General features: G+C 36.2%; 2 protein-coding genes across 4 annotated transcripts; one reads left to right on the top strand and one right to left on the bottom strand.

The window, feature by feature from the left end:
• Positions 1 to 138: 138 nt before the first annotated feature.
• FACE2 (farnesylated protein-converting enzyme 2) lies at positions 139 to 15,163 on the top strand. The gene is made up of 8 exons (XM_086445656.1): positions 139 to 502; positions 2,112 to 2,171; positions 2,349 to 2,555; positions 4,414 to 4,525; positions 8,451 to 8,522; positions 10,864 to 10,926; positions 14,486 to 14,563; positions 14,943 to 15,163. Exons 1-8 carry the CDS (start codon positions 299 to 301, stop codon positions 15,074 to 15,076), a joined length of 930 nt encoding a protein of 309 aa, XP_086301782.1. The 5' UTR covers positions 139 to 298; the 3' UTR covers positions 15,077 to 15,163.
• Positions 15,164 to 17,074: 1,911 nt separating this feature from the next.
• LOC147400046 (protein LITTLE ZIPPER 3-like) lies at positions 17,075 to 18,599 on the bottom strand. 3 transcript variants are annotated; one of them, XM_086445659.1, is made up of 2 exons: positions 18,466 to 18,599; positions 17,075 to 17,524 (listed from the first exon to the last, which is right to left on the bottom strand). In XM_086445659.1, exon 2 carries the CDS (start codon positions 17,491 to 17,493, stop codon positions 17,278 to 17,280), a length of 216 nt encoding a protein of 71 aa, XP_086301785.1. In that variant the 5' UTR covers positions 17,494 to 17,524; positions 18,466 to 18,599; the 3' UTR covers positions 17,075 to 17,277. The 3 variants fall into 3 exon arrangements, with proteins under 3 accessions (XP_086301785.1, XP_086301786.1, XP_086301784.1); XM_086445660.1 differs by lacking the exon at positions 18,466 to 18,599 and adding an exon at positions 18,265 to 18,445; XM_086445658.1 differs by lacking the exon at positions 18,466 to 18,599 and adding an exon at positions 17,748 to 18,258.
• Between the last annotated feature and the right edge of the window lie 1,195 nt (positions 18,600 to 19,794).

The following is a 19,794-nucleotide window of genomic DNA, read 5'->3' as shown; positions in this document are numbered from 1 at the left end:
TGAGTTTTAAAACCATGGTTGGGCCTAGGGATGGGTTGGGGTAAGTGGATCCTTTGAAAAGTTTATAGTGGGGGTAAATGTAATTTTCAAAGCATTAGGGGTCCACATGGAATTAATGAATTATACCAAACCATAAAGAAAAAGCAGATGGCGCCGGCCGCCGAGCTCCGAATGTATGAGCCTTTGACCCGTCTTCTTTCCCAATCCCATAGAGTCTCACTCTCACTCATCTCGCGAGCTCTCTCGTTCATCGAAAAAATCAGTAATAGAAGAATCTCTAGGGTTTCGATCTCTGGAGATGGAGGAGGGGTCTGTTTCCAAACCAGTTGCAGTGATCGCTTGCGCCGCCATGGCTTTCTTCTATGTTGCGGTCCTCTACGCCCCAACTGTGATCCTTCGTCTCCCTCAACCGTCCTCCTTGAAAGCTTTCATGATTCGTAGGTTCATCTGCGCCATTTTCAGCTCGATTGTGTCGTTCTTCATTGCCGCACTCCTACTCCCTGTAAGTTCTAATTGTAAAGTTTTACTTTTTTTGTTTTAAGTGTTACTTGTTTTGGAATTTAGAATTTAAAGAAAAATTCTGGAAAGTATGGTTAGTGTGTGTGAGTTTGATAATTAAGAAATAGTGATGCAAACATGTCTTCGAATGAACTATTAGAGTTTGTTTGGAATCGCCTTAGTAAAGAAGGCAAATTGGCGTTGAGAATTTTGGAAAGATATATTTTTTGTGGTTTAAACGTGGTAATTTGAGTAAGTCTCTAGACTTAATTAATAGTTTGTATTAATCTGAGTCGGAAAATTCCCGTAAAAATGAACCCAAATTGAAATTCAGAATAAAGGCAACATTTTCCGTGCTTTGTTATGCTAAATCTACAGTCTTCTATTTATACATTTTTGTTTGGGAAAATTACTTACTAGACCTGTGGGGGGACGTCTTTATAAATGGACCATGAGTTTTGGGGCGATATCATAACAACCCAGTTAGTTAAAATCTTTCTTTCTCAATGGTCCCTCTCCACAATAATCGGTGGAGTCAAATCGTCAAGATCAACAACTTAAATTGTTGATCTCCATGATTCGCATTTAAATGTTGAGATCGAAGATTTACCGTTTTTAATTTCGACTACTGTCAAATGTTGATCTCAACGATTTTAACAAATGTCGATCTCAATATTTTGAATTGTGCATCTCGACAATTTGAATAATCGATCTCACCAATTGAAATGGGGTCCATGACTATTAAGGAAGAAAAAGTTTACTAAATGGGCCATCAGTTTACCATGGAAGAATTAAGAGCGATTTAGCAAGAAGTCCCTCCCGCAGCGTCTATAAAGTAATTTTCCCTTTTAAAAAAAATTCATTCTACGAATGTATTTTCTCAAGTACAGTGGGCCTGAAAGTTCCTTCAAAAGTTGTCTTCTTTGTTTGTGTGGCATCCTTAGGTAAAATCTTGACTTTGGATAATGTTATGAAGAGAGGTGTCACTTTGGTTAACTTTTATGGGTTCTGCAAGGAGAATGGGGAGTCCGTAAATCACTTGTTCATTCACTACAAGGTGGCCTCCGAGATTTGGTACTACTTTCTAAGGCATTTCAGGGTGAAGTTATGCGCTCCGGGTTCTTTCCGGAATTTAGTGGAAGGATGGTTTGCCATAGGGTCAGGCTTCTCAGCATTTAAGAGAAAACTATGAAGCATCACTCCTTTTGCAATTTTCTGGGAAATTTGGAAGGAAAGGAACCTTAGGACTTTAGAGGGAGAGTATCCTCAGTTCGAAACATTATTTTTTCTATCTTGAGTCTATCTTTCTGTGGAGCAAAATCTTCGATGAGTTTAAGGATGTCACTTCATAGCCAAGTGGGATTGGGTGTGTAGCATTGATTTGTAGTTTGTGCTCGGTTTTGCTTTTTGTTTGCTTTCTTTGTCCCTTTGTTTGTACTTTGCTTCATGGTCTCCTCGACCATTCTATTAATAAAGATCTTTGAATTATCAAAAAAAAAAAAAAAAAAACATTTTATGCATGAACACTGATTCAGTCTTTAGTTGTTACCAACCATGTTATTTGAATTTCAAACAGCTGACCTTGTTTTGCTATTATGTTCTAATGATGGTAGATGAGAAATTGGGAGTCATCATCTTTATTTGGCGCTTATGGCATCCGAGCCAACCATATGGTAATGCTTATACTTCTAATTTCCTCTTTGTTGTACATCTTCTGTCTAAGGAAGTGATATAAATCCTAGGAAATGTACCTGTGTTTTTTAGCAAATGATAAATACCAAATCACATCCTTTTATGGTCTGCAGATTGCTAAATCTGCATGCTGAAATGAAATTTTCTGTATGAAACAGTGGCAAGCTGTGATCTATCCGCTTTCCTTGACCTCTCTTTTGTATGCTGGATCTTTGGTCTCGAAATTTATGTTTCTAATGAGTTCATGGGAGGAAGATAACGTACATGGGGATTCGTTGGAGCCTACACAAAATGTCCATCAACGGTTTCTGGAGTGGATCGTGCCAATTGCTTCTAATGTTTTGTCTTGGCGTAATTATGTGGTGGTTAGTATCAATTCCTTATGGTATCTTCTTTGCACCTACATATATCCTTTTTACACAACATGTGTTTGGTTAAGGTTGTAAAAATGTCAGTTGTTCTTTTGCTTGGTTTGCATTAAATGAATTAATATGGTACTTTTTCTTGGATCTAATGTCTTCATTTCCATTTCGGTATCCTATTCCCTGAGTATTGGTTTTTTTCTTGCACTAATATATCCTTTGTTAAGGTAGTGAGAATGATGGTTTTCAGTGCTTATCTTGCTATTGATAGATTGTGGTGTGGCATTTTTTTGTTTTGTTTAAAATGCCTCTTAAGGTGTATGCCATACATTCAACTTATCTATCTATTGGATCACCTGATATGTACACACCAGTCACCAGGTATTGCCCATGTAGCTGTGGGCAGAATAACATCTGGTAATTTGTATTAGCTGTGAAAGTTCAATTGTGTTTGTGGTAAGTCAGGTTTTGTTCAATTTCATGATGTAAAGACCAGTGTCCCCATCATTCTTGCCTAATAATACATAATTGATTGTTATTGGAGATCACACAATTCAAACAGTTAGGAACTTGACTCACATTTATATTAGGCAGGGGAGTTCGTGGAAGGCGGGTACCCTATACAAACAGACACACAAATCTCTGGGATCTGGGCCTTACAGCATGCATAAGTATGGATGTTGTGTGGAAGGGAGAGTAAATGCTTTTGACTATTTAAAAACATATATTAATATAAATTTTAAGCGTGGGGAATCTAAAGAGTGTAAGCCATCTCTACATTTCTGTTATATGCAAGAGGAGAAAGGTGCTGGCATGCATGTAGATGGATGGGACTGCACAATGCACTGGTTTTCTTTGTTTTGTCATTTTTAATCAATCAGTGGAAAAGAAAATCTTCTTTATATATAAATAGGTTTGTTGTGAGTGGGACTGAACCTGGGCAGATTGAACTGAACTCAACAACCCAATTGATGGGTGAGCCTGGGCAGAGATATGTAGAAGATGAGTTGAGCCTGGGTTAGAATATCTCAACCCAGCCGCATTTGGGTTGAGCTTGGGTTGAGGGGTTGGGTAATCCAACTCAACCCGATGCTGTATACTAATGTATAAATATTTGTATATTTATTTTTTAATTATTTCTTCCTACATATATTTGAAGGGAAGCATCAGTGAGAATTTTTTTTTATTTAGCCTTTTAATTCCATCTTATTATTATGGCTTGTGGACAATATTATTAATGTGGGCTTTGGTTTAGTCTGGTTTGTCTAAATATTCTTTCAATGATGGATTTGGAGGTTGTATGCGATTTTATTTACCAGTGGTTTTGTTTTTTTATGTTGTATTTCTTTTTAAAATATAAAATTTATATGCTGATCAAAATGAAATCAGAGTTGTTTCGACAAACCCAACCCACCCAAAATTACCTTACTTAGATTAACCCGAGCTCAACCCAATTTTAGAAGGTCAAGCTTGGGTCAGTGATCTTAGGCCCAATGATTGGGTTGAGTTGAGTTCGGCTTGAGGGTTCTACTACCTGGGTTTACTGTCTAACCTTCCCAGTTGCAGCCCTAGTTTTGAGTCCATGAGGCCAATATGTTTATGTTTGCCTGTCATAAGAGAACAGCACGAGTTTGCCACCTTATGTGGGTTTTGTTTAGTTTACAAAGGAAAATTGCCCCTCTAACAGCGAAGGGAATCAGGCCACTTGTCTGTTTCCTAATTTTGTTTGAGCATATTAGCTGTCATAAATTAGTTAGAGTATGGTCTTCAATAAAATGCTCTTTGTTCATTGAAACGTGGAAAATTCTATTTTTCCTGACATTGTAATCATATTAATTGTTGACGACCCTTCATTGAACAGGCGCCATTTACCGAAGAGTTGGTATTCAGAGCATGTATGATACCTTTGCTTCTTTGTGGGGGATTCAAAATTTACAGCATAATATTTTTGGTCCCCATTTTCTTCAGCTTGGGTAATTTGATTGTTATCTTTTTTCCCTTTTAGTTATTTTCTAAAGAAGCTACATGGTATGTCAATAAATGTTCTTGGCACTCGTTGGTTTTCATGAAATATTTCACCTAAGTATGATGAGTGGCGCTGATTGAGCAGAAATTCTCACATGAGAGCATTGGTTATCTTAGAAATGGAGAGGATTCCAAATCATGAACAACATGATACTGAACTAATTAAAATGGGGAGTGCAGATTTTTCTTGACAAATGGCAGGTGTATTATATGAAGTGAAACTGCATCAGAGGTTTAAACATAAACCCAAGATCAATTCTGAATTCAAATGAAAAATACTCAGTAAATTTTTTTTTTTATGACCATATGCAAGGCATATCGACAACAATGAGAAGTCCTTAGATGTTTTAAGAATATCATTAAGTCAGTGTCTCCATTATCCTGGATTTTAGCTGATGTATTTATCTTTTATGAATTCTTTAATCTGATTGATAATACATGTAACATTTTCTTAGTTTCTTGGAATTGAAATTGGAGCTTTAACACCTGAACTTGGACTTTAACTCCATTATTATATAGAGATGTAGTACAATTATCCATCATAATTCATTATCATCTTTTAATATTTCTATTCATTTGATTGGGTTTTCATCATTTGTTCACTCAATCATGTTCCTTTTGTCGTTATTTCCCCAAAACTCCAAAACTCTAACAACCTGCATCAAACAGAAAAAAATGATGAAAAGCATTCTCTGCCTCTAGAAGAGAAAGCCAAAGAAGTCCATCTTTAGACAATATTGATAACAGTGTAATCTGCATAGTCAAATCAATACCAAATTATCGCAAAGGGAACCCCATACTAATCTAACAAAATCAAAACAGTTAAGCAAGTGCTTAAGATTTGCCGCTACATTTCTACATTGAGCAAAAATCTACAATATTCCTTCTATGGTTTGATATGATGATCTATTATTAAGATTTTGTCCAAAGAAGTTGTCCATGTAAAGAAGTCTACTAATGAGGGTGTTTTTTATCCCCATATGAATGAGGCATGGAAATCAATGGTAGAAGAGATTTAAAGAGCTGTAGAAGGATTTGACAAAAAACAAACCATCATAGTTTCTTGCCAAAATATGCTTGTCCTCATCCGCATAGTCACAAAAGTTTCCTAACTTTCGATGAAATTCAGAATTATTCACAGACTTTAGGGTCTAGCGAACTAATCGACAATTAATTGCCTCAAATATTGAGGCACTGGATATTTTGTGGATTCGGCGATTTATATAAAAAGTCGGTTAAATCGGCTCTAAATGTACACCTTTGCCAGTATAAAAAGTAAAAGAAATTTTATTTAATAAACCCTGCTACGTAGCAATTTCTTTCTAAATACACTTTCTTCATCTGCCACAGTGCCACGTATAAAAAGTGGAGGAAATTTTATTTGATGAACTTGTTGTAGGGATTTCTTTCTAAATCCAACTGAATTTTGGGAACAGTTAAACCTCTCTTTCTTGCCTTCACTGCATAAAAATTATTTCTTAATGCCCCCTCACTTCACAATTTTTTTTTTGTTTCTTAATCTCTTCCCTTCTTTTTTAATGTTCTTTGCCCCATAAAAATTTTAGATGAACCATATGGTTACACTTAAAATTTATAACTCGTAGGCTCAATACTATACTAACTTATAACTCTTAGGCTCAATATTGTACTATATCCATAAAAACATCTTTATTATTATTATACATTTTTAATCTTGATTTAATATGTGATGTATGTTAAAAATACACCTACTTTAAAATATATTGAAAAAATATCATCTTAATAGTTTCCAAACTTTTTCTGAACTGACCCCTCATTGAATAATAGTCAAATCCAAATTTTGTTACTATGCTCATCCGTTGTTGTTGTTTTTTTTTTTCGGGGGGGGGGGGGGGGGGTGCCATAGTGATGTTACCAATGTGATCTGTAGGAGTCCACATCCCAATACTTGGGTCATATGTCCCAGGTAGAGGTGTAGGAGAAGGAGTGGAATCGAGGTACTTACTTGCCTCTTCAGTGGATGGAGGAAGGAGAGATGGTTAGTTCAGGTCACCAGTCGGAGATGCAGCTACGGGGTTCAGAGTCGAAAGGAGTGGTTTACCGGGGCAGATGGATGGCAGGTCTATTAGACTCCAATGAAGCGGGAGGAAATCGAATCCTATTCTCTCCCTCAGACCGGCTAGTCTAAGCTTAGGATACGAAATGACATTTTTTTTGTCTAGAGGAAGTAGACATGACATGATTGTGGTTCACCCAGTAGTCATTATCATCAAAGCATTCTTATTTCTTTGGTCAAAGTTGTTCTAAGAGTGGAGTAAGTTCTTTTGAGGATTTTGTTTTTATGTGGGAGAGTATTTTTATGAATGACATTTAATTAGTTGTGTTGTTTTTTGTTTGTTTGTTTTTTTTTCTTTGTGATGCGGTTTGCTTGTAGTGCCTAGGGTCATGGCCTCTTAGATTTGCTCTCTTGCATTTCTTTGTTGCTTTGCCTCTTGATAAAATGTATATTTGTAAAAAATGAGAAGCTCACTATGTTTTTAAATGAATGTAAGTTTTATATCACAATACCTGGGATGGCAAATGTGGATGTCGTCAATATCTAGGGAAATGTGGCAATGACCATGTGGAAGACAGTGCAATGATGCACCACACCAAGGCCTCCATCTGGCACAACAGGGTCGCATGACCACGACAACATGGACTGTGCAGGTAGATGACGCCTAAGTTGATGCACATTGCCAGGATGACAGTGTGGCTCCAGGTGGGAGTGGTCCCCCTCTTCTACCCCAATGAGATACCCAAAGGCTAGGGCAAATGTGGCATTCGCCTGGAAATAGACCTCTTGGAACACGTGGACGTACCAGGGGGCTGTTTGTACAATGAAAGGGACGTTTGGAAGCGTATGAATACCACTGGGGAATGTTGTTAAGTGCACGAATTTCAAAGAGAAAAGACCTTATCCACAATTGTAATAGTTTATCTATTTAGACCCATTACAGTTACTATAGTCTCATTGTTGTTTCAAGTGGCATATGAATTGGTACATATCATACGGACATCATGTGCATATTTATGGGAGTATGTGTGCACAGTGCACCCTTTAACCCATATTATAGTGTTAGAAGTTCTATATTTGAGGTTCCAATGGTACTCTTTGATCTTGTAATTCTGAGAAATTTGAAAGTCCATTCATTAGGATTAACTTATACATTCCAAAATCTCACGGACCTTGCTGTATTCAAGATGGGTCTTTCGTGCAAGGAGATAAAACACTTTTTTTTTTTGTTTCTCTTGAAGTCTTGTACAATAGGATGAGGTCTTCAGAAGTACATGCTTGTGTTGAACCTTTCTCATACCGAGTTCAAAGTTACTTTGCTACAGAACATGACTGATTTTTTATGCTTTCCTTCTTTCCTTGGAAGCATGCAAACTCTATTGTTTATCTCATATGCTGCTGGTTACATGGGCTTTGTAGTCTTGTACTATTACATTAGATTTGATTGACAATTCTTGTACATTCTATGATGATTTCCCATGATTGCGAAAGCCAGTTCAAGTTATTGTGTTTTTGGCTCATAATTTGAACTTTTGAAGAACAATAGCTGTAATTGTGGATATGGGTAACGTAGTGACATTTTTTCCATGTTTATGCTGGTAAGTTCCATTACTGTGTATTTTCCTTCTGTGCAATAATGCAATTCCTGTAAAGTTGGATCCTAGACCTAATAGTAAACAACTTTTATTGAGAAGCTAAGAAATTTGCAGTTCTTAACACTTTCTCATACTTGTAGTGTTTCCAATTTGAGCTTTTATTTGTGCATTGCATGTCTGTAGATATTTTGGTGGAGGTGGGAACCAAAAACTAATCTCATGCGATACCATTTTATTTTGCAGCACATTTAAACCATTTCTTGGAACTCTACTGTCAGAAAAATTATAGCTTTCTCAGAGCTTTCCTTATTGTAGGTATGTGTTCCATTTTTCTATAGGAAGCTTCCTTGATGATAGTTATGTGTTCCTCATTTTAATTATTGCAGTGGATTGATTTGATTTCTTCAAATTTATATAAGTAGTTTAAGAAGTGACACTTAGCTAAGTGGTAAGATTTGTGGAGGTTGTTCCCAGGTCCAAGGTTCAAACCCCTTGAACCCATAATTCTTATGATAACTATTAACAATTAACAATATTCCTGTACTAACCAAGCATTTACCTATCAATTTTTATTTTTTTATTTTTAATATAAGTAGTCAGTATGGAATTGAACACATCATTTTTCTATTTCCTCCTCACTATTCTTTTCTAGTTGCTCCAAATCATCATTTGGTCCAAGCCTATTCCCTCTAAAATCTCATTTTTTGTTTGGTTGGCCTCCCTTGGTAGGATTCTCACGATGAATAATTTGATTGTTCGGGGTTGGATCACTCCCAATTGTTGTCACCTTTGCTTGAAGGATGAGGAATCTGTGGATCATATTTTAATTTATTGGTCATTTTCCTATAATATCTGGTCAAATTTTCTTGGTATGTTCCGCATTAATTGGGTACTTCCTCATAAGTTCTCCTCGCTATTAGTTGAGTGGGCCAGTATTGATTTCCATTCCAGAAAAAGAATCCTATAGGTTATGTTCCCTCGGCAATTGTTTGGGGGGTTTGGAATGAGAGAAATAACAGGGTGTTCAATAGTAAGAATAAAAGCTCTCATGCAGGTTTCTTGGAGATTTTGGGCTCTTTGTACCTTTGGTCAAAACAGTACAAAGAGTTTGCGGGATACTCGTACAATGACTTTGTTTTTAGATGGAACTCTCTTTGTAATCTTTGATGTTTTAGTTGTTTTCTTTTTTGCTTTTGTGAGGCTTCCTTGGCCTCCTTGTTTTTTGTGGTTCCCCTTTATCAATATATTACACCTTTCAAAAAAATACATAAATTAGTAAGGCTTTTATGATGGTTTAGACAAACAAAAGAACTGTTTTTGTTCATGTTTTGCATGGTGTAAGCTTCAGTATTCTTGTTTATCATCAATCCTTCGCGCTAAGTATTATCCTGCCACACCTTGTTTGCTAACCTGAAATCTACTGATGTTGAGGTCCATGTTTGCACTGAATAATATCACACATCCTCTGCATATCACCTAATTCCACCACAAATTGACCCCCTAGTATTTTTCCAACCAACTGGTCCACAGTCAATGTTCTTCATTTATCCCAAACCACAATAATTCACCTTGAATGCAGATGGAGGGTAAATCAACCATTCAAAGTTCCTCTTACCCTATGAAATGTTCATCTTCTCCAACTAGTTTCGTGCATGATGATGATGTCCATCTCCGCTTTCTAGTCATGTTTTTGATAATCCATTCTCCCATAGATATGTGTCTATGCTCCTCACATTCCATGGTAGCATTTTTAGAGGCACTTTCAAAACGAACTTCCACCCTTCCTTCTACTTCTCTATATGTGCCTCTTTTGATTGGTTGCATTATCCATGCTTGGAAAAAGATCCAATGTCTTTTTGATTGGTCCTCAATCTCGGTTTGTCATATGCATTCTCATTTCACTTCCCTCATTATTACCAAAATTTCTTCTATTTGTTTGTTTATCTAGATACAATTCAGGCATACCTCTATAATTCTCCACCATTATTTGGGCATATACGTTCTTGTTCTCATTTGTCACCTCTTCAATTTTTCTGTGGTTCTTCCCTGCTGATGCCTTCAACACCAAAATGATGGTGGCCTTCATTCATTTGGAAACTGTTTTTATTTTTATGGGTAAGCTGGACTTGAACTCATGACCTCAAAGTTACTTTGCAATGTGTCAAACCAGCCAACTATGGGTCAAGCCCTTTATTTGGAAACTGTTGTTAGCCTTTGAATCAATCTTGGTGCTCAACCCATGCTTTCACCAACCAACTACCTCTTGAAGTAATACCATTATCACTTGATACACCAACACCCAATCTAATCTCGTGGAGAGTGACAGCACATTTTGGCATATTCATTCCTTTGTTTGGAAATTGGGTCAAAACGAGAATTTCAGTTGACAAGTTGAAGTTGCGCCCCTTTGAATCGCTCATACAGTCAGGTGGGTCCTCAATTTGCTCTCCCCTTGGTTTATACTTCTCATTCTTATCAAGAACTCTTGCTTGCGAACTTTTGTGAGTAGTAATACTACGTGCCTGGGTGCAATTCCTTCATCTGCTTGCCTGTCAAACAAATATTTGGTGGGATGTCATATTATTGTGAATCACCGAATTGTAAATCATTTAAACATTCAATTTGCATGACTTGCATGGTTATCTTTTTGTTGCAGGTCTCCAGCTTGGCTACACTGTAGTGTTTGGGTCATATGCATCTTTTCTCTTCATTCGAACAGGTTTGTGATTTCGTATAATGTATATATTATCGTTAATGTCTTCTGCAATATCTTATATTATCATTAACATGTTCCAAAATATCTTGTTATTTACCAATACTATCTTACTATTATCAAACCCATGTGCAATTCTTTGTGCAAATAATTTTTTTCCTTATGTATATGTTGTTTAGTAGATGCATCTGAATAGAGGCTTCTGCGAAATTAAAGATATTTACTCAGGGAGCATATTTGGTATTTTATGGCCCGTTGTCCATAACAAATTTCAGGATAATATTCAGTTATTTATCTTTGCATGGCTTTCAGAAACCCTCTAAAGTTGTTGTGAAGAAAGGCCTTGCATGTTGTTTTCTTACTGGCAAAATTGGAGAAATGGTGAATTGAACCTTGGGTTCTTTAAATGGAAAAAATCAGAATACAACCTTGATACTTGTTCCAAGGCCACATCTTCAACTTGTGTCTTTAAATTCTGATAAAAGAATTATGTGCTGTAACACTCTTTTAGACATGTTAATTCATGTGGAAAAACATGTGTGAAGATAATATATATATATATAGGGTCCCGTTCGCCACCCTTAGTTTTACCACACACTTTAACAAACGCGTTTTGTCTTACATGGGTTAGAAGTTTCGGAATGAGCTGATTTTTGGTGAGGATGATCTCTATGGTGAGGAGATCATCATCACCAAAAATCAGCTCATTCCAAAACTTCTAACCCCATCAAAATTGATTTACAAAAAATGGACGGTCCACGATTTTTCAACGTGTAAACATGGGCTAAACATTTCGAAATGGGCTGATTTTTGGGGAGGATGATCTTCTAATCATAGAGATCATCCTCACCAAAAATCAGCTCATTCCAAAACTTCTAACCCATGTAGGACAAAAAACGTTTGTTAAAGTGTGTGGTAAAACTTAGGGTGCTGAACATTTCCCATATATATATATATATATTTAGCAATCAAGAAGTAGGGTTACAACGAGAACAAAAAGGTCGAGAAGATCTTTTTGTGAGATATTTTTCTGAACCACAATAATTGGAAAAACAACTGCCTCTTCGTCCTTTCGTTGTAAAAAAAAAAAAAAAAAGACCTGCCACTTCGTCCTCACTTCTCCTTTCCTTGAAGAGATTACCCTCTAAATGGAGTCAACCTTGAAAAAAAAGCATTGGTGGACCATTTCTATATTCTTATCCTCCTAATATGAACTCCAAACTTTGGACTAGGAGTCCCAGAGAGAGCTGATAGCTCAATCATTAAGGTTCTTCCATGGTCATATAAAAAGTTCTATAGTGGCAATGCCTAGAAGTTGTTTTTTTTAAAAGACTAACAACATTCCATTATTGGTCATTTACTGCTCTTAGCATCCTTGTTATGACATTATGTAACTCTTCATTTAATCGTTTCACTATTTCAACAAGAGGATTTTCAAATAATGATCGTTATTTACCATTATTTTGAAAATAACGCATGCTATTTACCGTTATTTAACTCCAAAATTCAAGCTTCATTTTGAAACATCTTTTTTTAATATCATCTTTGGTGGGATCCACCATGAAGTAATGCTGTTGTGTTACCATTATTTTGGAAATAATACTATCCCCTGGCTGTTGCACATCCCAATAACACTATTTGAAACCTTTGGTTCCTCAAGTTCAGATTCGAAGATATCACACTACTATTTTAATCATGCAATCACGTCTAAATGCACGTTTGTTGAGATCATGGTGTGGATATGTGGGAAGGAATCACAGAGATGTCTATTTGTACACCAGAGATCGTCCTAGAATCTCACCTTATATCCAAGTCCAATTTGAAGAAATACCTCCCTTGAAAAGATCAACACCTTAAAATTTCTTTTCCAAACGTTATTATCGTAAGAGGTTGGTTGAACGCATACCACCCCAAATTTGTAACCCCATACTGTTAGCTCTGACTCTCCGTGTCACTTGCTTAATGAAGCTATATTCGCCTTTGAAATGTCTGAAGCCAAGATCACCTAACATCTTAGGAAAGCACAAGGATCTTGTGTTTATCTTATTTGTCCCTGTAGCTTGCCCATAATGGAAGGCCAAGATAAGTCGTCGGGAGTTACCCAATCCTACAGCCAAAGAGTATGCTAATGGTTCTTTATCTCCCACAACCTGTACATCAAAGTGACGGCTCTTACTGAGGTTAATACGGAATCCACATAATACCTCAAAATTAACTCATTAATTTTATGCATGGAGACCCCAGAAAAGAAAGTAGTACTGCCATGCCAATAACTTGGAGATGAGTAACACTTGCATAACCTTTGAATGGCCAAGAAATGCATCTATAAACATCATACATCTCAAGGTTCCCTATGATGGACAAAAAGGGAGATGATAGTGGGTAGATCCATTGAAAAGAATCGAAACATCTGTAACTGCATCTAACATACGCATTGCTTACATAGTCACATGCAGTGTGGGTGAAACTCCTAGGAAACAAATCAATCCTGTTGTTGTATACTTGACTTTTTTCCCATATAAACCAAAGAAGCTGAGCCTACTTTCCGCACTTCCGCACTAAGCAGGCAAGGCCAACTGCACAAGCAGAACAGAAGCCAATTTTAAAGAATTCAATGCAATGTGGCTAGTAACCTTTAACCCTAGGCCCCACCTCCATTTCTTTCTTTCTTCTTTTGGGGATAAGTAAATGCAATATATTAGAAGTGGTTGAGATGACCAACAAAAACAACTACAAGGGCAAAGACCAGGAAACCCGGCTTACATTGGAGCTATTTTACACAACTATTCCCATCTGCCTATAAAATCCTCAAAATAGACTCCCTCAAATTCTTAAAATACTTTACACCAAAGAAACCAAAAATCCATGATAGATACATAATAACCTGTAATGAAAGCTCTTTATCCTTGAAAATACAACAATTCCTCTCTTTCCATAGTTCCCAACACATGTGAAAAAGAATGAGAGACCAAAGAATCCGCTTTGCCCAAGTGAATGCAGCATTGCAGCTCTCAAGGGCATCCAAGATTCAGAAAGAGCACTCCCTGAGTTTGGATAGCGTGTGCAGCAACTGCTGCTGTACTCTGTATCCATTCCCGCTTCTTGCAACTAAGGGATCAGGCTGTTGCCATCTCTGAGATGTGTAATACCTCGTCCACGGATACCAGCAAGGTCTCATCGACCCGCTTTTCTTCCTTTTGACTGTTTTCTTCCACATCAATGGTGTTGACATCTTTGACTTCGTCGAGAGGATCCAGAGAAACCGAGAGTTGATGGGGGTCTACCACATGGGATGGGATCATTGAATTATTGGTCTTGAAGGCACCTCCAGTGATACCTAAATATGCTACTTACCACGTTGCCATGCTAAATTGCAATTTATATGCAGTCATCAGCTATCATTTCTTTTATAAATTAGGCTGTTTTGTGCCCTTGAAGGTAATATATTTCTGCTTATAAGTGTGGAAGAGTGTCCAGTTTCCATCAGAAGCTTTTGTACTTTGCCGGGTTTCTTTCTTTAGATGTAATTTAGTCAATGATATGGAACATGTTTAATTCTTTGCAGGGCATCTTGTTGCTCCAATAGTTGCTCATATATTTTGCAATGTCATGGGATTGCCTATGCTGACATCACATAGAAAAGGTATGACTGCTCCAAATTAAGCAGTTTAATTTCTTGTTTTAAGTTTCGGTTTATAATTTTAAACTATGAGCTAATTCTTAATAGTTTAATCTTTTCATATAAATATCAATCGTTACTTACCAATATCAATATTGACTAAGTGCCCATTGATTTTCTTTCGAAAACATTTCCTTTTTCGCCCTAAAAAATTATAGAGCCTTTCGTTTCTTCCGCTCTTGACTGCCCCTCTTTATGTTGATGCATACCTAAAAAACAATAGCCATTGATCTTTGGTTTTAGTTAATGTTTCTATGTTTTTTTATATGTTCTTCAATCGAGATTTTAACTGCACTTGATTTTACTTTCCTTGTATTAGAGGTTATCTTAATTTTTGTTCCAGGGTTGACAACCATTGCATTTGTAGCTGGGTTGGTGGGGTTCCTGTGGTTTCTATTTCCGGCCACTAGTCCAAATTTGTATAATGAGACAACAGATAATTGCAAATGTTGGCAAGGGTACTGTAGTTGGAGTTAAACCTGTAAATTTAACAAACAAGTGTACAATGTTTAAATAAAATTTATCCACATCTCTCTCTCTCTCTCCTAGGGCTACTTTGTCATATTTCCAAGTTCGAAAAGGTTTACAGCAAATGCTCTTCTGTTAACTGGTGTTGTCTTTGGTTTTTTGTTCTTTAGATTGGACCTTATAGAGCACTTCAGTAATACCCAGATACTCTCTGTAGGTTTTCCTTCCCTTTGACTTCTATGAAAAAGTACATAAGTAGGCATTGAGAGAGAATATTTTAGGTGAAAGGACGTGGAGCCTTTGATAGGACTTGAATAGATAGATAGTAGCAAGTACAATGGGCTGAAGTCAAATTCCATGTGAATATCAAATCTGTAGGATGACTTGATATTTTGTCTCCTCTTCTTTCAAACTCAATAAAAACTTCCTTTAAATCTCAGAAGCACTAATCATTCTAGACCATTGGATCATTTGACTTGATCCTCAGAGGCATCATCTACCTATATATTAAAATTTAAGGTCAAGTTGTGTGTTTAAGCTCCAGAACCTTTCCCCCCACTAACCTTTAACCATGTTGTTTAGGTCCAGCACCATAACCATATTATACTAGTATTTTTGTTTACATTAATAGAAAAATGTTTATGACAAAGCTCAGCTAATTATGGGTCAAAGTTTCATGCTGGTTCACAATATTTTGGTGGAACATTAGGGTTTAGGTTAACCTTGAAACATTTAATATTTCAAGAATATTTTGAATTTTCTCGAAATATTTCAATTGAGACCATCTTAATTTTTCTCTGGAACCTAATGCTAATTGGGCTCCATCCATGGTTTATGAATTTGGTTCTTGGTCTCCTCTCGGCAACGACCAGGATGGACATGACTTAAACTGGACAAATTCTTTTAAACTGACTTAAATGGATTTTCAAGCGACAATAATTATTTTATAAATTGTATTAATGGACTCTTTAAGTGATAATATCTCATTATGCTTTGCACTAGCACCATGTTATATCAACATTTTCCTATATTAATTGAACACTAATTTAAACAAAGTTAACAATGATTTGTTCATTTTTCCAATTAGTGGTGTGATGTTGGATATGGGGGAAGGAAGATGTTGATACTGCCTACTAGTAATTTTAAAGCATTCCATTAGATCTTCTGAAAGTATTGATTAGAATCTATGCTTCATGCATTTCTTGGACTACCTTATGATACCTACTATTTACCTAAGAAAATATAATATATATATATGTGTGTGTGAAAATTCCATTGCATAATTACCATAGAACCCCTGGCATTTTATACTAAAAGACAAAATTAAAAATATATTTTAGGGATTAGTATGAAAAATACATGTTTTTGGAGGTTGTTAATGTTTAATTGAATTCTTAAATGTTGGCATTTCCAGTATATATACTTCTATATAAATTATTATGAAAAAACAAGTTTAAAAAAAGAAGAATGCATAATTGTGGCAAGTATGGATCAAAATCCTATAATTTAAAAAAGTTCTCGATTGTTGAATTTGGCATGGATCATGGCTTGAAATCTCGTCCGAGAACAATATGACTCGTCCAATACATCTCGGTATCATCCACCAACGAGACAGATAGACAAATCAAACGTATCAGATGAGATTTAAAAATCATGGTTCATTTGTCTCATTGTTGAACGAGATGACTCAAACGTATTGGAAAACTTGTCCAAGATGACTCAGTCTCGTTCATGTACGAGACTAAGTCAAGACAAGTTTTAAAACCATGGCATGGATACTTCACTCACCTTTTTCATGAAATAAGATAAGTAACGGAGCATGGATTAATTACTGGTCTTTTTTTTTTTTTTTTTATGCTAATCCATTCAAGATTGTTGATATCTAAGTAGGAAATGGAATAGAAGAGCAGTATTAAAGACTATAAAATGATTATGTTGCATTCTTCTCTCTGTTACTACACATCCATATAATCCAGTACTTCATGAGCCCCCCCCCCCCCCCACACACACACACACACACACACACATAAGAGAGAGAGAGAGAGAGAGAGAAGAAAAGAAGGAATGAAAGTGATAGTTGGGAAGGGGACAACTGACAAGAGAAGATACTATTGCTGTCCTACTATAATTGAAACAGTATCACTACCTTCACTCCTATGGTTCTACAGGAAAAAAAAAAGCTGGTTTAATGCAATTCAGAGACAGTTTGATCAGGATTTGCTGGAATTAGTAGGATTTGAAGTGGAGGTAGAGCTAAGATTGGAGTTTGGGTTGGGTTTGTAGTTTTCTTGGGAGAGTTTCTGCTTCAGTTCAGATAAAAGGGCCTGATTCTCCTGGTTGAGAAGCTGAGCTTTCTTCCTTAGCCTCTCATTTTCTTGTATTATATAACAGTTCTCCAAGTACAGTTTTGAGTTGAGTCTTTCCATTACTGTGTAAGCTTAAGTTCCTGTTAAAACCCTGAAACCAAAACAACAACACAAGAACAGCATCTCAGCTAATATTATTATTACAAAGGAGAAGAAGAAATGGAGCAAGTACTAACTCTTGGAGAAATAACCATATTACAACTACAAGCTCACATATAAAAATTCTCAAAATTAAATTAAAAAAAAAAAAAAAATCATAAAAAAAGAAGCAAGAAACTCAATTGCTCAAGAACCCATAGAGAAGTGAAACTCACAGAAACAATCCAAGATGGAAGCAATAACATGAAAGAGCAAAGCAACCCAAGAACCAAAATACATTTAAAGGGTAACCAAGAGGCTTCCCTGTAAGAATGCTAGTGTTTCATTTCTGCTTTTTTCTTGTAGGGGTAAAAGAGTAACTGTAACAAGTAACAATAAAAAAAAAAAGCAGTAGCCAGAAACAAAGAGAAAGCAAAGCACATGAGGTTAGTAACAACTAAACATAAGCCTGATGTGGTTAGTAAATGAAACATAGATGTTGCTTTTAAAAGGAGAAAGAAACTTAAAGAGATAGAGCAGTTCTCCAAACTTGCACTCAATTGAAGGATCTTCTGCCTTTCTATTTAAGGGAAGAATAAAGGTTAAAACAAGATTGAGATGTTCTTAAGATCAATACAAGATAAAATAATTCTTGAGTTCACATATATAAAAGAAGGCAACAAAAGAAGGCTTTGAAATGAAGAATCTTAAAGCAACAAAAGAAGAAGAAAATTAAGTAAGGAAGATCCTCACTTCTGATCTGCTTGAAAGAAAAACAAATGTAAGAGAACCCCAAAAAGAGAAAAAAACATTCCAAATGTATTTAAAAAAGAAAAAAAAAAAAAACACCCATGATAGATATCTAGAAGGATAGATATATTTAGAAGAACAATCAGAACCCAAAGCACCAAATTCATTAAACAGGTAGTACTCTACATAGACTCTTGTGTCTACCTTTCTTAGTGAAAGAGACTTCACAAGTACATGATGAAGTAACAAGCCTAATAAACCTTCAATAAATAAAATAAGAAAAAAGAAAAGACAAGAAGCAAAGTGGAGACAGCGAGTGAGGAAGAAAGACAAGAGAGATTGGCGTGGGGGCCTCTTCTGCTTTTCAAAACAGATCACCTTTTAAATGTGGTAGGAGAGAGACTTTGGTCGTGGAAGTTGCTTGTGTGCTAGTGAAAGAGACCCAAAAAAGGAGAGTAGATGCGAGGAACACAAGAGGGGGAAGGGAAGGTTGTTAATATATGGAGAGGGACACATGCCTTTTATTTTATTTTTCTTGTCACAAGAATCATGCATGTGTTTTACAATCCAAAGAGATATGGGCTTAACTTTACTCACCACTAACAACTTTGAGATTTTGATGTATTAGTTAGCTTCATATCATTTGGTATCAAAACTAACATGTCTCTAGTTTAAACCTTCCATAGAATGGGTACTAAGACGATCCGCGAAAGGGGTGGTGACCTAGGAAAAGGACTACATGGGACCCGAGAAGGGTAGCATAGTGAAAGTTGACACAAAATGGGGTGCCAAGGATGTCGGCTGCCCCCCAAAGAGATATGAACTTGACCATCCATACCACTAACACCTTTCATGTCATGGTTGGTCTGAAACAATGTATAAGTTGGGAAGGCAGTTAGTAGGAGGGGAGTGGGGATCTTACTTATGGTGTCGTGACGATTGTTTATAGGAACGGGTGTTTTGGGAAATTTGTCTATTATGATGATTTTACCAATGTTTAGAAAACCGACCAAACCCATCGTTGAACTCCATCCAACTGGGTTTTGTGAACCATCTTTTGATCAAAATTTGAATTAAGATATCTTTGGGGAAGTATGCATACTTCTAAAATTTTTAATAGTGTAAATTTGTCCAACCACATTGAATTAGGATTCGATCCTGGTCCGACCAATTTGACAAATTTTCAGTCAAATCATCGGTCTGATTTTTAAAATATTGCATTAGTAAAAAACCAAGAAACCATTAAAATACGAGAGCTTGTATTGCCCCCAGCAACTTTTGCTAATACCACCCCAAGTATGAATTGGGGTGGTGTTAGCAAAAGTTGGTGTGGCAATAGAATCTCTCTAAAATATATTAGCCTCATCTTCATCCACACAATGCTCTCCTTTTTAACATTCAAACCACATAAACAACATGGTAGTTTTGGGAAAGTTGAATACCATGGATTGAAAAAACAAGAGTCAGACTTCAACTGAGTTAAAAATATTTAAGGCTAAAATTGGTCATTTGGATTCCTCCAATCCCTCGTCG

This window comes from Akebia trifoliata, chromosome 6 (genome assembly GCF_017979445.1).
Source record: "Akebia trifoliata isolate Shusen 1 chromosome 6, ASM1797944v1, whole genome shotgun sequence".
In the NCBI taxonomy this organism is placed as follows: domain Eukaryota; kingdom Viridiplantae; phylum Streptophyta; class Magnoliopsida; order Ranunculales; family Lardizabalaceae; genus Akebia; species Akebia trifoliata.
The sequence above is the reverse complement of the archived record's forward strand: the minus strand, read 5'-3'. Positions and strand labels throughout refer to the sequence as shown.

Bases quoted from the DNA above. Each gene is read 5' to 3' on its own strand.
- FACE2 (XM_086445656.1), top strand. From the start codon at position 299: ATGGAGGAGGGGTCTGTTTCCAAACCAGTTGCAGTGATCGCTTGCGCC. The intron at 2,172-2,348 runs GTAATGCTTATA...TGTATGAAACAG, and splicing joins GCATCCGAGCCAACCATATG to TGGCAAGCTGTGATCTATCC. The intron at 8,523-10,863 runs GTATGTGTTCCA...TTTTTGTTGCAG, and splicing joins CAGAGCTTTCCTTATTGTAG to GTCTCCAGCTTGGCTACACT.
- LOC147400046 (XM_086445659.1), bottom strand. From the start codon at position 17,493: ATGGAAAGACTCAACTCAAAACTGTACTTGGAGAACTGTTATATAATA.